Below are 14,067 nucleotides of genomic sequence, written 5' to 3'. Positions count from 1 at the left end.
TTGAATTATTTAAATCAGTTAAATTTTTAAGAGTTAAAGTTAATAAAAATATAAAATCAATTTATGATATGTATAAAAATTAAGAGTTGTTTTCAATTAAGAAAACTTTTTAGAACTTAAGTTGAATTCCTAATAAAAAAGAGAGAGCTCATGTATAACATAATAAAATTAATTTAGAAAAAAAAATATTCTTGCCCCTATCTATGATTAAACAGTTCCTTTCAAAAAGATTAAACGGTTAAATTAAATTAGTTCTAATATCTCATGGATGCATTTTAGAAGATATTATTATCTATTTTCATGAGATTTACTTGGAGAGACATTAGGATTAAGGAGAACCTATGGGGAGGGAAGATCATTGATTGCTTCCCACTAAATACTGAATAGTATTTCCCTCCCGTTGACATTGCAAAGCAAATTTATTTTTGAACCCAGAGATGCCTCTAAACAATTATATATGACACAGTAACTTTTACATAACTCACCTGCAATATGATGCAATTCTCTTTTAGCGAGGTTACCTGTACCAGTACCCTGTCAAACCAATAGATGTTCTATCTGCAAACCAAAACTTGCACTGTACTACAATATTGCCTTGACATTTGACTTCAGTATGATGTTTGGTGCTTTTGACATGCCCGCATATAATCACCATGTCATTACCAACTTTCTTCCTTGACTTTGTTGCTAATCCATATCGTAAGAAATATGGATTCACTTAATGGAAGACCACAACTTCAACCTGAAATAATGCTTTAAACATAAGGCTAATGTGCAGCATGTATAACTTAAATCGTTAATCCAGACAGTCGATGCATTTAATAAACAAATATTATGAGCCATAACTGAATGCTAACACTATATATATAAAGGGTCAGGATGCATACTTTGCAAAGCAAGCATAGAGCATAGGTCATCTAAACAACGAATGGTGATGATAATCCTTACTATGCATCCCAGCCAACCTATTACTCCCCAACAAAGAATGAAGAACACCCACCCTACCATCACCTACCACCTCCAAGCAAAGGAAAACACCCACCCTATGTCTTTAAGTCACCACCACCCTCTCCTTATGTCTATAAGTCTACTCCACTGCCATCTCCTTCACCGACTCCACCATATGTGTATAAATCTCCTCCTCCTCCTTATGCCTACAAGTCTCCTCTACCACCATCTTATTCACCACCTCCTCCATATGTCCTTCTGCAACAATCTACTAAGCTAACTAAACCAACTTATATTATTTCAATAAATTTATGCCGGACATTATTGCGGCTTAATATTAAGGCTTCATCAATAATATAGGGTCAGCACTGAAGAGTCTTGTTAAGAAAATCATAACCAACTTAGTTAAAAGGAAACACCACTTTTAGGCTGTTAACTAATTGAAAATTATTATTAATATATTTTTAAAGTAATTATTATAAAAAAATTATTATACATTTGTAATTATATGAAATTTAAAATTATTTTATATTATCAAGTAAATCTATTTTTTCTATAAAAAAATTCAGCCTTTTTCTAAAGACAAAGATGTGAATAGTTTATTAGTTCAATAAATTATATTTTTATTTAGATAACCTATCTTATACATTCTATGTATAAGATAAAAAATTATTAATAAATTTTGTATAAGACAGGTACAAATCACATTATTTATAATCAGAATTTGAAGATCGTGTTAAAAAATTTTTGTTAAAATATTCATTCTAAAGTAATTCAATAATTATAATTTAACATATTTTTAATTTAATTTTACCGAGCGTTGTACGATAGACTATTATACAGGTGTATTTGTGACAGCAAGACGATGTTATGGGAATTAAATATAAAAACAATGCAGACAAGATACAGATGAGATAGAGCCAGTAAGTTGACATTGCTTTTATTGTCAATTGCTACATCATAAGTTGGAGATTCTCTAGGTTTTTGGACGACTTATACATTGTGAGCATTCCCTTGTTGATAATAAGAGTTGTGTTACTCATACAATAATTCATAAACATTATTTTCTGTGTCTATTTCTCTTCATCACAAAATCTTGTACAAACTGCTGTACTGTCAAGTGGAAACCACTCACAAGAAAATGAACAAGTGAATAAGCAGAGTATCAAACACTAAGTTTGGGATGGAAATCTGAGTTAACAAACGACGATAACAATTCATCTAAACAAGCCATTCGAATTCTCTCAGGAGTTGCTGGACTGTCAAGTGGAAACCACTCATTGTGCCCCATTTCAGATCGTGCTGCTATGATGGCATCCTTGATGGCAAACAACACAGCAGATGCTAGGAAAAATGGAGGCTCACCAACAGCTTTAGATGAATGGATGGCCTTAACATTTGGATGACCCTACCAATTAGCGCACACAAAAACAAACAGGGTAAGTTATCGTGTTGATATCTTTAATTTTGAGAATTAATAAAAATATGATACTTGGACACCTGGTGAGATAAAGAAATAGAAGAGAAAAATATAACTACCATAGATTATATGAAGTGATAGGAAGAGAGAATTGATAGGTTTTAATGGGGTGTTTATAGTAAAATGGTGTCTGAATATCATTGTTTGAATTAATATGTGCTATACTTGTAGGGGAATAGCCCAACAGCCAAGAAGTTATTAACCAACAAATGAATCTTGTGACCATCTCAGAGTGTTGCAGACGTGAAAATGAGGTCAAGGAAATATGTAAGCAACTTCTGAGAAATTAACAGGAAACAACGAACAAGCTAAAGATAAACTGGTAGCAGTGTGTTCCGATAAATACCAAAAAGAAAATGTCAACACAGCCAATACTCGTGTCTAGATTACACTCATGACTCCACTGGGCCATGTAGCATAATGGAATCATTTTCATGTGCATCATCCACTCTTTCATCCACTTAACACAAGAAAAGAACAAAAAAAGTATTTGTTCAGGGTTCAGGAACATACCTTCAGGAGTGAGACATTAAATTTGAAGGGAACATCATTCACAGAAGGAATTTTATAAGCTCCAGGTCCACATGTGTAAAGGCACCCAGACGGGATCCATTTATGTGCTTCATCTCCCCATTTAAGTTCTTCTAAAGCTACCCAACCCAAACCTTGGATAAAAGCTCCCTCGATCTGTGAAAATAAATAGCAAGAACAAAATATGAATTTATCATGCAAAAATACAGCAAAACTTATTTTCAAGAATAGGGAGGAAAAATTAGGAAATTGGAATTCAAAGGAATTTTAGAGTGTGTTTAATCTTCTACACACACAAACAAGACAACTTTCATCATTTCCCCCAAAAGGTCTTAGTACGAAGAATCCAGAATCAAACATCCTGCAATAAAGACTTACTGAAAAAGAGTCTTCGACAATTTTCACAATCCTCACAAAGTGAAACAGTTTCATACTAACATTAGTTATTTATCACAATCAAACAGTATTTTGTAATCTCTCTGATCAACCAAAAAGTCAACACAAGCAATTCGATTAAAAAATGTTTACAAATATTCAACTTATTTATGAAAGCCAAATTTCATTCACCAATATAAAATATAAGGAAACTGACTTAAGTTCTTTTCTATCAAATTTTCTGATTTCTGTTTAGAGGAATTTGTGTCCTCTCTGGAGTGTTCTTTCTCCATCCTTAATAAACTTCCTTGTATATTCTGAAATTAATAATAAAAAATTATAGAAAAAAATACCTGTCCAACATCTATCGCTGGATTCAGCGAATAACCTAGATCCAAAAATATGTTTGCCACTCTGGTGTGAAAATCTCCAGTCAGAGTGTCAATTTCAACCTCAGCAAACGCAGCCCCATAAGTGAAATATCTAAAAGGTTTTCCTTTGCCTATCGTCCAATCAAAACCAATATCAGGTGTAATATAAAATCCATGGGCAGAAAGGTCTATTCGCTCTGCATAGCATGCACCAACTAGCTGAAAATAATAAAAGAGCATAGCAAAAATGTTCAATAGTTTTCAACCACAAGGCACCTTGTAACGGCAGTGACAATCATAAGGTTACTTGTAATGAGAAGACTTGTTGGCATAGTCTATAGGTCCTATACACTTCAGCAGGGTTTGTAATATAGTAGATGCAATTTCTTAAAAAATCCTCAAACTAATGTAATCACTTCTATTTTTATTCATCTTGAAACCCAAGATATTTATACGAAAAATATGTAAGATCTAATAGAATGTTTGTGTTTTTTACTTTCAGAAATTCTAAAGAGCCTCAATATTTTCTTAATTTCCTCTCACCTCCCAACTCCTCAGCATTTGTATAAAATTTATATAAAAATTACAGCTTCCATGAAATACAGTGAACTAATTTGCTTATATAGTCATTTATTCTGAGTAGATAACTACCTAGACTAAGAAACAAAAGCTAAAAATACAAGAGTACCTCAGCAAATGAGTTGAAGTTATGCTTTGAAGCAATAGGTTCCATGCGTTCCATTATTTGCTCACATGCATCCAAAACCGCTGCTCCATACATATCAGAACTTGCAGAAGCTGCTGTTGGAGAAGCATTAGGAACCTAATTTGCCAGCAAGCATGAGGACAACACAGAAATTTAGTATCAGAAACAATATCCCCAGATTCAAGAAAGGTAAATGGGGGGAAAATAGAAAATGATAATCCAAATGAACCAGAAGGTAAAGAAGGATATTACTATTAAAAAAATATTTATTAACAGTGAGGTTCCAAGGGCTGAGCCTCTCTATTATAATTGCATGCAAGCTTTAGTTGTTATTCTCCAAAATTATTTTGGAGTTGAAGTTGTATATAGAAAACATTACAAATATGTTGTTTTTTCCCCATTATATTCTGCCAACCTGTGCAACATTCTAAAATTACCAACTAAAGTTTGGAGTACTAAATCTAGAATTTGACTCCACTAATTTTCTTTTGTAATAAGTCCATCAAAAACTTGCAAAAAAAAAGTGGTAAAGGAAGGAGACAAAGAAAGTAATAAATTACTTATTTACTTGGTAAGTTTGGATGATATAGCTGAGACTAATTTCCAAGAATAAAAACAACATAAACCCGTAAAAAGTGTAACTAAATACCTTGTCAGTACTAGTATCTGATATAAAGACAGAACTAAGAGGGATATGGAAAGCTGAAGCAGCAATTTGGGCAACTTTGGTATGCAAACCTTGCCCCATTTCGACACCCCCATGGGTAACTAAAACAGTTCCATCTGTATAGACTTGAACCAGAGCACCTGCCTACAGTTATTGAGAAAATATGAAAGTACACCATTATTACTATCTAATAATGCAATCATTTCACAACTAACAAAATAGGAATATGAAGCAAAAGAAAATTTTGAATGAAAGCACCACAAAAATATAAAGCACAATCACTAACTGAGTAATGTAGTTCTCATTGAATTAAGTAGTCCCATGACTAGCATGATAGGATTGAATTTTGGACTGGGCGTCGTACTATTTACTTAATCTAGTATAAATAGCCTCTTACCCTTAACATGCTGTATTCAACAACCATATGTTATGCTTTCAAATTTGAAGTGGTTTATGACCATACTAGATACAATATCCCGTGCATTTGCATGAGAAAAAAAATACAGTGAGCATTAAAAAAATATATGAAGCAAAAGAATTCAAGAGGCGGGAAATGCAAACAGCAGAATAAGCCATGTAATCCCTGCATGGACAGATTATTACATATATAGAGATAACCCAAATTCTCTCATTCCCACTTCAAATTTCCTTTCTCTTAATTGTAATTCTGTTAAGCAATTTCTCTCTATCTACTTTCTCCAAATTAAGAGAGACCTAAAAGAATACTAGTGCTTAAAGCAATCATAAACTTGAATCCCACACTAACTGGTAACTTTAACCTATTAAAAGGTTCTGTATATTGGCTAGAGTTCAAGAGTGCACCAAAATTTTTAGTTAAGCAATTGTTCTGAGAAATCTTGACCACCAATAGTATATAATGAAACAAAAAAATTTAAATAGAAAAATAAATAAACAAAAAAAAGACCAAATGAAAAGACATCTAGGTTAGAAATAAGCTCTGAAGCTCCCTGACAGCAGCTACCCAGTCTTGTGCCAGAAACTTTGTTACCACAACAAAATATAAAACAAACCTGACAAGCTTCTTATTTCCTTAAATTTCAGTTAAAATCACCTCTTTTTTTAAAATTAAAATAGAATTATGAATTCAGATTTTACCTGGTTCATAAGCTTTGTCGTAAAGGATATACCAAACTTATTAGGAATCATAGCAATGCCACGCTTCCTCCAGCGGTTGTGACTATTGAATTCGTCAACTTCTTTGCGTGCCTTTGCAAAGTCACAGGATAACTTAAGTTCATTCCACAGTGGGGCTAGTGTGCTGTACTGAACTATCTGGCCATAATGCAGAATGGATCCTTCTCCTTGAAAATTAATTTCCTAGAAAGAAGCTTGGTTTAGGAAGATTGACTAGAATGTCCAACATCAAGTGGGATAACAGTAAAATTTCATGCGTACAACTCAAAAGAAAGAAAAAACCCAAAACTTGGTTACTTACCCTTATCTTTTCTGGACTCATCTTGAGTTCCACAGCAATCCTTTGAATCCAGTTTTCAGCAATGAGCAATCCTTGAGGACCACCAAATCCACGGAAAGCAGTGTGGCTAGGGAAATTAGTAAAGCAAGCTCTCCCCATTACCCTCATATTTGGTATTTCATACACATTGTCTGAATGAAACATAGCACGTTCAAGGATAGCAAGCGACAGATCCAGTGAGTTTCCAGCATTGTTATAAATTTCAAGATCCAGCGCAAGCACCCTCCCTTCATTTGTAAATCCAACCTGAATCAAATAATATCTCTCATTAATTACTCATTCATGTGAAAAAATGATGAAAACAATTGTGGGAAAGCCGCCTTAATTGCGGTCATCCCTATCCTGCCTTAATTGTAGCCTCTCTTGGGATACCTTAATTGCAGCCTCAAGGATGGTGTGTAGGTGGGAAATGGAGAAATACTCATAACTGCTGTGTTTGGTTGAGAGGATGGAAATAAAAGAAAGATATTTGAATTAAAGTAGAGTGTAGGAGGTGTGGGACCCACATTATTTCTTCTCTATTTTTCTTCCCCTCCCCTCAACCAAACACTCCGAGGCAGTGAATATTAAGGAGTGAAGTCCCAACTAGGGGAAAAAATAAGTGTGGCAGAGATAAGAATGCTGAGATAGATAAGTAGACAAATAAAAAAGAAAACGATTAAATCACTTGTCAGATAGAAATTTGGAGTAGCACTACTTGAAGAGAAAACTATAGAAACTCTTTTAAGATGGTTTAGTCATGTGATTAGAAGACCAATAAAAGCTAAATTGAAAATGGAGGATCAAATGGATGACAATTCATTTTAAAAGGGAAAATGTAGACATAAGAAAACATTAGGAGAAAACATTAAAAATATATAGGTTTAAATAGTTCTCAAAAATTGTGGTTTTTGATGGAGATCAACGGTATTGAGTGTGACCCATGTAGCTGACTTCCACCCTGGGGATAAAGCTTGGGGGGCGGGGGGGAGGACGGGGGTTATTGTTGTTTTTGTTGTAAGCAAAACAAGGGCCAAATGAACATCACAATAAGGAAAGAACGTAGGATGTTAGACAGTCTATTAGGTGCTGGCAGATCAAACATCACTCAAAAACATCAGGAGAAGATATCCTCAAACTCATATTGTGGTACAAACAAAGTGCATAAGTATCACCTGTTTCCATTTTAAGAATACAAAAAATTCACGGTATTTAGTTTTACAATAAAATGTTGATTTATAAAGAAAAGCACCAGTTAAATGTAAGTAAATAACTGTAGCCATACCTTGTACTTCCCTAGAAAACTATGGCGTTGCCCAGTTATCATCATGTCTACATCTCGGTCCAGTGTGATTTTCACTGGTCGATTTAACAGATAAGATGGAACTGAAGCAGCAGCAGCAATAAAGGCTGATCTTGTCTCCTTCCCCCCAAATCCACCACCAATTCGCTTTGTTTTGCAAACTACCTTTGACATGGGAAGGCCAAGAACATGGGAAACATATTTCTGGTGCTTCTGAGGAGCCTGCAATAACACAATGTTATTTTCACAATGCAGTTATTTCCTTCAAGCCATAAATTTAGGCCAATACAAGCCAAACACTACACTCACTCACTCACACACACATAACTTCTGTTAGGATCCAATTACAAGGTATGGGACTTGAGTCCCACGCTGGAAGTATAGGAATCTAATGTGGGGTTTATAAAGCCTTGGGCTCTCCAACCACAACAGCTAGGCATACATAACACAACAGACTGAGAAAGTGAGAATGAAGAAAACACCCAGCTCCCACAAAAATCTTGTAACAGAAAAACAGTGGAGCAAATGTTTCCACCCTGTCAATATGGAAGGAGAGGAACCATCTGAGCCATATTGATAATCCTCTTTATCAAGTTGTCTATCCTTCTCAGTGCCATTACCATCATAAAATGAAGTTTTCAAGATGTCTATATGAGCACCATCTCTTAAGATGGTCTTTTTTGCTGGAAAATTTCATTTTTTTCTGTCCAAAGAGCTTTAGACAGAAACTGCTGACATAAAATCAAGCCTTTTACCCAATTATTCAACTCATATCAAAGTATACTTCCCTCTCTGCATCCCATTTTGAGTTGTACAGTATACAGAACAACATGCCGTAGCTAAGAAACATTTAATTGTATATGAATACTTAAATGGTTCAGTCATACATGGATGAATCCTACCATAAAGCAATAGATACGATAAAACAAGATAAAATTTCAGACAACTTCAATTTCCAAAAAATAAATTTATTTTAAAATTTAGGCATTCATTACCAAATTGTAAAACTTACTTGACTAGATGATATCATATGAACTTCATTTCCACCATCCACTGTCCATATCAAAGTGCTATGTGGCTCCAGATAAAAGTGTTCCTGACCTCCCATCTGAACTTCCCCTTCAATTATTCGGTCACACTGACCTGATTGAAAACAGTGATCAACATCACCTTTACTCAAACACTTTTCTGTATTGGGATGAAAACTTCTAGCATTGATGGCATCCCGTATTGAAAGGATGGCTGGGAGCTCTTCATACTCAACAATAACTTTTCGTGCAGCAATCTTTGCATTTTCATGAGTATCGGCCACAACTACTCCTATAACCTGGAAACATACATATATATCTCATTGACTAATAATGACAAAAGGCTAGTGCAAGACTAAATATTCTATGGGAATTCATCACCAATGCTTGTAAATCTCATCCTTCAATTAAGCAAGGTGATTGAGAATAGGAAGCCACAGTGAATTGGGCAATTCATCATGATATTAAAAAGGACCTTGAAGTTCAATTTGTTGTATATTTGTATAATTAGATGATGAGCTAATAGTGAAGACTGAAGACTAATTTACAGACTCTACCTCAGCTCAGCATCCAGACTTTATAGATCTGTAAATAACTGTGAAGCGTGAAACGAGGACTGTGCGAGCAATGTAAAGAACAAAGAGAAAAGAGTCAATTGTGAAGTGTGAAGATTGAAGTCAGAATTCCTTTCCCTTTAATCACGCAATTATGATAAACAAACCACAAGCAAGACATTATCCAGTAAGCTAAATACCTGTCCCACACAAGTGACATAATCTACAGCAAAGAGATCCTCATCAGCAACAACCGGTCCAATTTTATTATCACTCGGTACATCTTTGGCCAGAAATAAGCTCACAAATCCAGGCGAAGATATGGCCTCTGAATCATCAATTTTAATTATTCGGGCATGAGGTTTCTTACTCAAAACTAAGGCAGCATGCAAACCGTTGGGAGGCATTGGTGTGTCATCAGCATATTCTGCTTCTCCTGTAACCTGAATGTAAGTTATATTAGCCATGTAGCCAAGCATTCAACTGAAAAATAAAAGACATAATTTTCAGAAAGAGACTACATACACCAAACACAAAAGAAAGATCGAGAACACCAAAGGTGAAATGGGAAATATTCAAATATGAGAGACAGAGCAGGTAACAAAGGATACAAGCAACTCATAGATACAAGTAACATCTGGGAAAGACTCAATTAATATGATTAGAATTTGCTAGATAAACTAAAAACAAGGATCCCGTATATTTACAATTTAGGAAAAATGCAGCCAAACAAAAAGGAAGATCATATCAAAGCTTATTGCTTTTGCATATAAGAAACTAAATCTAGATACAACATTTTATAAGTAATTTAGGAAAGAATACAAAATTGTCAAACTTGGGATATGATTTTGCCAAACAAGTTCAACAAACCTGAAGTCTTGCAGATAGATGAACCTCTGGAGAACCCACAGAAGTCCCACGTTTCCTGATTTCATAGTCCTGAGATCCAGTAACTGGTGGTCGGTGGACTGAGTGCACAGCAGATAGATGGGATGATGGTATACTCTCTTTGACGCTATCCATTTGATGAGACACCCACAGAAAAAATTTAAAAAAGAAACTTAGAGTCAAAGATTTCCGGAACTCTACCATTCCGCCAGGAGCATCTTCCTTGAGTAATATATCCTTTTGTAGGACTTTCAATGCATTTTGCAACAGATCTTGGTTCCAATTCTTTCCTATGAGAAATTCCTTAGTTTTTGTTGCTGCAAGTGAATATGGAGCCACCCCACCATAAAATATTGATGCATCAGCAACCACACAGTTTTCACTATGTTCCTGAAGATGAACACGAATACCTGCATTTACAATTGCAATATCATCATCCCTTCTATGAGACTGTTTAAATTCTTTCACAAACTCAAAAGTCCTATTCCAAGGCAGGAATACTGACAGCAAGATTTCACCACTTGCTAAATTCACTTTACGGTAACCCGGGAGGAAGAAATTTTCGGCCAGGACTGTCCTGATGTTTCCTTTAGCATCAATAATTCGAAATTTTGCTCTAGCTGCCATCCATAGAGGATTCAGATCTGATATTGGACTGGCAGTACATATATTCCCGCCAACTGATGCAGCATTTCTTATCTGTGTTCCAGCAAACCATTTAAGTTGCTCAATAAAAGCCTTACAAGACAAAGTTTCATGAGCAGCTCGCTCAGTTACAACCTTTTTGAAAAAATTCATAAGATCAGATAGTCTTACTGCAGCACCTATCTCTAAGCCATCATCCTTTGCACCCAAAACATTTAATTCTGGCACATGCATTACAGAAATTAGAACCCGATACGGCATTCTCTTTAGTCTCATCTCAATTCCTACCTCAGTATTACCAACTAGCAACTTTGCATCAGTGTATTTGGCTTTTAAATCCAATACATGTTGAAGTGTTAAAGGCCGATACCACATTAGCCCACCAAATCCAGTCAAATTTAATGAGGTTGGTGTCCTTAACAACAGTTCAGGAGGAAAAATAAGTTCCCTTTCTGTGTATTTGGTCCCATCTATTTCATTATAGGAAGTAGGTTCATATCCATTATCACCACCTACGCATTTATCATTTGTATTGCTTAAATTACATGAACAGGGTTTTCCTGTTGATGGGCAAACAGACTTTCCTTCTTCAAGGCTCAATGAAGAAACCCCAGTATATAAGTCATTGCTAGTTTTTGCAAAGACCCGGAATGCATCAAATATTGGTCTGTAACCAGTGCACCGACATAAATTTCCTGCAAGGCATTCTTCAATTTGTTCTTCACTAGGTGGTGTTTGACTTGACCGTAATAATGCATACATGGACATAACAAAACCAGGAGTACAAAATCCACATTGTGAACCATGAGCCCGAGCCAGGGATTCCTGAAGAGATTACAAGGGTAAATTCAAAGTATTGATGGGTAAATATAAATTTAAAATAAGAAGAAAGCTCATATCCCAAGGCTTGGAGATAAACACATTACACCATGAGAACCAAACAAGTAAAGGATACTCAAAACAATAGCAAGTAATACTAGTACATATGCATGATAAAAGAAGACAGTATGTCACCTGGACAGGGTGTAGTCCACGCTTGCAGCTTCCCAATCCCTCCACTGTAATCACATGCATGCCTTCTACAGAATATAGAGGTGCTAAGCAAGCATTGATAGCATAGTGTCTGAAAGAACATTTTCAAACTAAAATGGTAAATTTGATGTTAAGATACAAGATTGAAGTGCTTCACTTCACACGTAGGAGAATCAAATCATCAAGGCACGAGAAAAGCGTGAAAGACACACTTACGAGCATTTCTTCAATATTCTATCATATTGAGAAACCATAACTGTGCATGCTCCACAACCACCTTCCCCACAGCCTAGTTTAGTCCCAGTCAAACCTATATCTTTTGTACCAAAAAGGGTGGAAAAAACAATAATCAGTTTAGCTTCACCATGTAGAAAATCTAAAAGGGACAATAAAAAATTGAACAACTATGAAATAACTGAATCATGAAACGCTTTTGACTTTGCAAAACAACAACAACAATAATGATAATAAGGACAACACATTTTCCAATTTTGTTGACTTTCATTTTCTAACGATCAATCAACAAATTCTAAAAATATCTTGAGCAGGCAAGTCAATCCCGTCAAGGGTAAGCATGTCAAGTGAGATATTAGCTCCGTTCCTATAGATTGTTTCTTAAAAATAGCAGCAGAGGTATGAATTCCAAAAAGGAGGAAGAATGAAAGAGAAAGTGATGCCTCTGAGATACTCGAGAAGAGTGAAATGAGCTAATCCATCAGACAGCAATCTGCGAACTCCGTTAACATATAAGATAGCCTCATTAGACACCTTCAGATCTTCCTCCGTCTTCAACGATCCCATTTCGAAATGAAACGGAACACCTTTTCTTCTTGTAAATGTTGTATTCCTTTTTTACACTACTATATATTTATATAACGGAAGGAAAGAAACAAAGAACAGTCTTATTAGCAGAGCAAAGGTGTCTCCAACTCACCTACGGAAGCCAATGATGCAATTAATTAATAAATTATCAGATTAGAGGATTAAAAATAAATTGATTCAGATAATTCTATTGATCTTGTGAATCACGCCGTTTGGTATTGGCTTATCGTCGTGGCCAAGAGAAGAAAATAAAAGAATTCAAAGTGCGGAAAGTAGAGGCCGTAATAATAGTCGTCCCCATCCATCCACGCCAGCAACTTCTAACTTCTGTATTGCAATTTTTGTCCTCTCTCTCTCCCTTTATTAACTATATTATTAATTATTCTATTTTTTCTATTATTAATTGTCACTGTTTTCATTTTTGTGATAGTTTTTGCTTCGATGTTTTTTTTTTATCCTAATACATTTTTAAATTTGTTTTTGTCCCTAATATTTTTTAAGTTTTTGCTCATGATAAGTTTAAAATTTTATTTTTTATCCCTAATCTGTTAAGATGTCTTAATTAAGTGCAACATGTCTGTTAGAATCTTAAAAATCGATTTATGGTGTTTTAAAATTGTAATTACTTAAAAAACAAAATTTGAAGTTTAAATGATTTTTTACAGTAATTGTTTTTCCCCAATTAAAAAAATTGTTTTTTACTCTTTTAATTTCGTAGAATGAGAATTTTGGTCCTTCAAAATGAATTAGAGGATTTTAGTCCTCTAAAATTATGTTGAGGAACTAAAAATAATATTTTACAAATTTAAGAAACTAACAAAATAAATTTTTAATTATAAGATTAAAACTAAAAATACACTAAATTTACTGTAAAAAATGCACTAAATTCAACTTATTGAAAACAAATTTATACCTAAAAAAACAAACTATTTTTTATAGGTAAGTTTTAGTTTGTTAAAATATTAATTTTGTTAGTAAAAGAGAATAAATTTGTCTATAATTTTAATTTTTTTCTCTTTTTTTCTTTAACCCTCTAACTCATTTTATATTAAAAAAAATGTCTCTTTGATCCTCTTTTCAATTTCCACGTTCAAGCCCCTCAGAATGGTAGAGTCCTCAGTTTAGTGGCAAATTTACATTAGAGGGTCCTATTTAAAAACTATTTACGTAATAGGGTCTGTTTCTAAAGACTTAATCGGGGGGGGGGGGGGGGGGGGGGGGGTCTGTTCTACATGGAAGCTGC

General features: G+C 34.6%; 1 protein-coding gene across 2 annotated transcripts; it reads right to left on the bottom strand.

Moving 5' to 3' along the window:
- Positions 1-1,858: 1,858 nt before the first annotated feature.
- LOC100800309 (xanthine dehydrogenase 1) lies at positions 1,859-13,018 on the bottom strand. Of its 2 annotated transcripts, XM_003543490.4 has the most exons (14): positions 12,680-12,956; positions 12,219-12,318; positions 11,985-12,093; positions 10,308-11,795; positions 9,638-9,880; positions 8,868-9,182; positions 7,838-8,077; positions 6,535-6,819; positions 6,195-6,416; positions 5,061-5,222; positions 4,394-4,528; positions 3,688-3,924; positions 2,942-3,115; positions 1,859-2,356 (listed from the first exon to the last, which is right to left on the bottom strand). In XM_003543490.4, the coding sequence occupies exons 1-14, from the start codon at positions 12,801-12,803 to the stop codon at positions 2,114-2,116; spliced, it is 4,077 nt and encodes a 1,358-aa protein (XP_003543538.1). In that variant the 5' UTR covers positions 12,804-12,956; the 3' UTR covers positions 1,859-2,113. The 2 variants fall into 2 exon arrangements, with proteins under 2 accessions (XP_003543538.1, XP_040864453.1); XM_041008519.1 differs by lacking the exons at positions 1,859-2,356; positions 2,942-3,115 and having other exon boundaries at positions 3,688-3,836; positions 12,680-13,018.
- Positions 13,019-14,067: the final 1,049 nt, after the last annotated feature.

This window comes from Glycine max, chromosome 13, assembly GCF_000004515.6.
Source record: "Glycine max cultivar Williams 82 chromosome 13, Glycine_max_v4.0, whole genome shotgun sequence".
In the NCBI taxonomy this organism is placed as follows: Eukaryota; Viridiplantae; Streptophyta; class Magnoliopsida; order Fabales; family Fabaceae; genus Glycine; species Glycine max.
The sequence above is the reverse complement of the archived record's forward strand: the minus strand, read 5'-3'. Positions and strand labels throughout refer to the sequence as shown.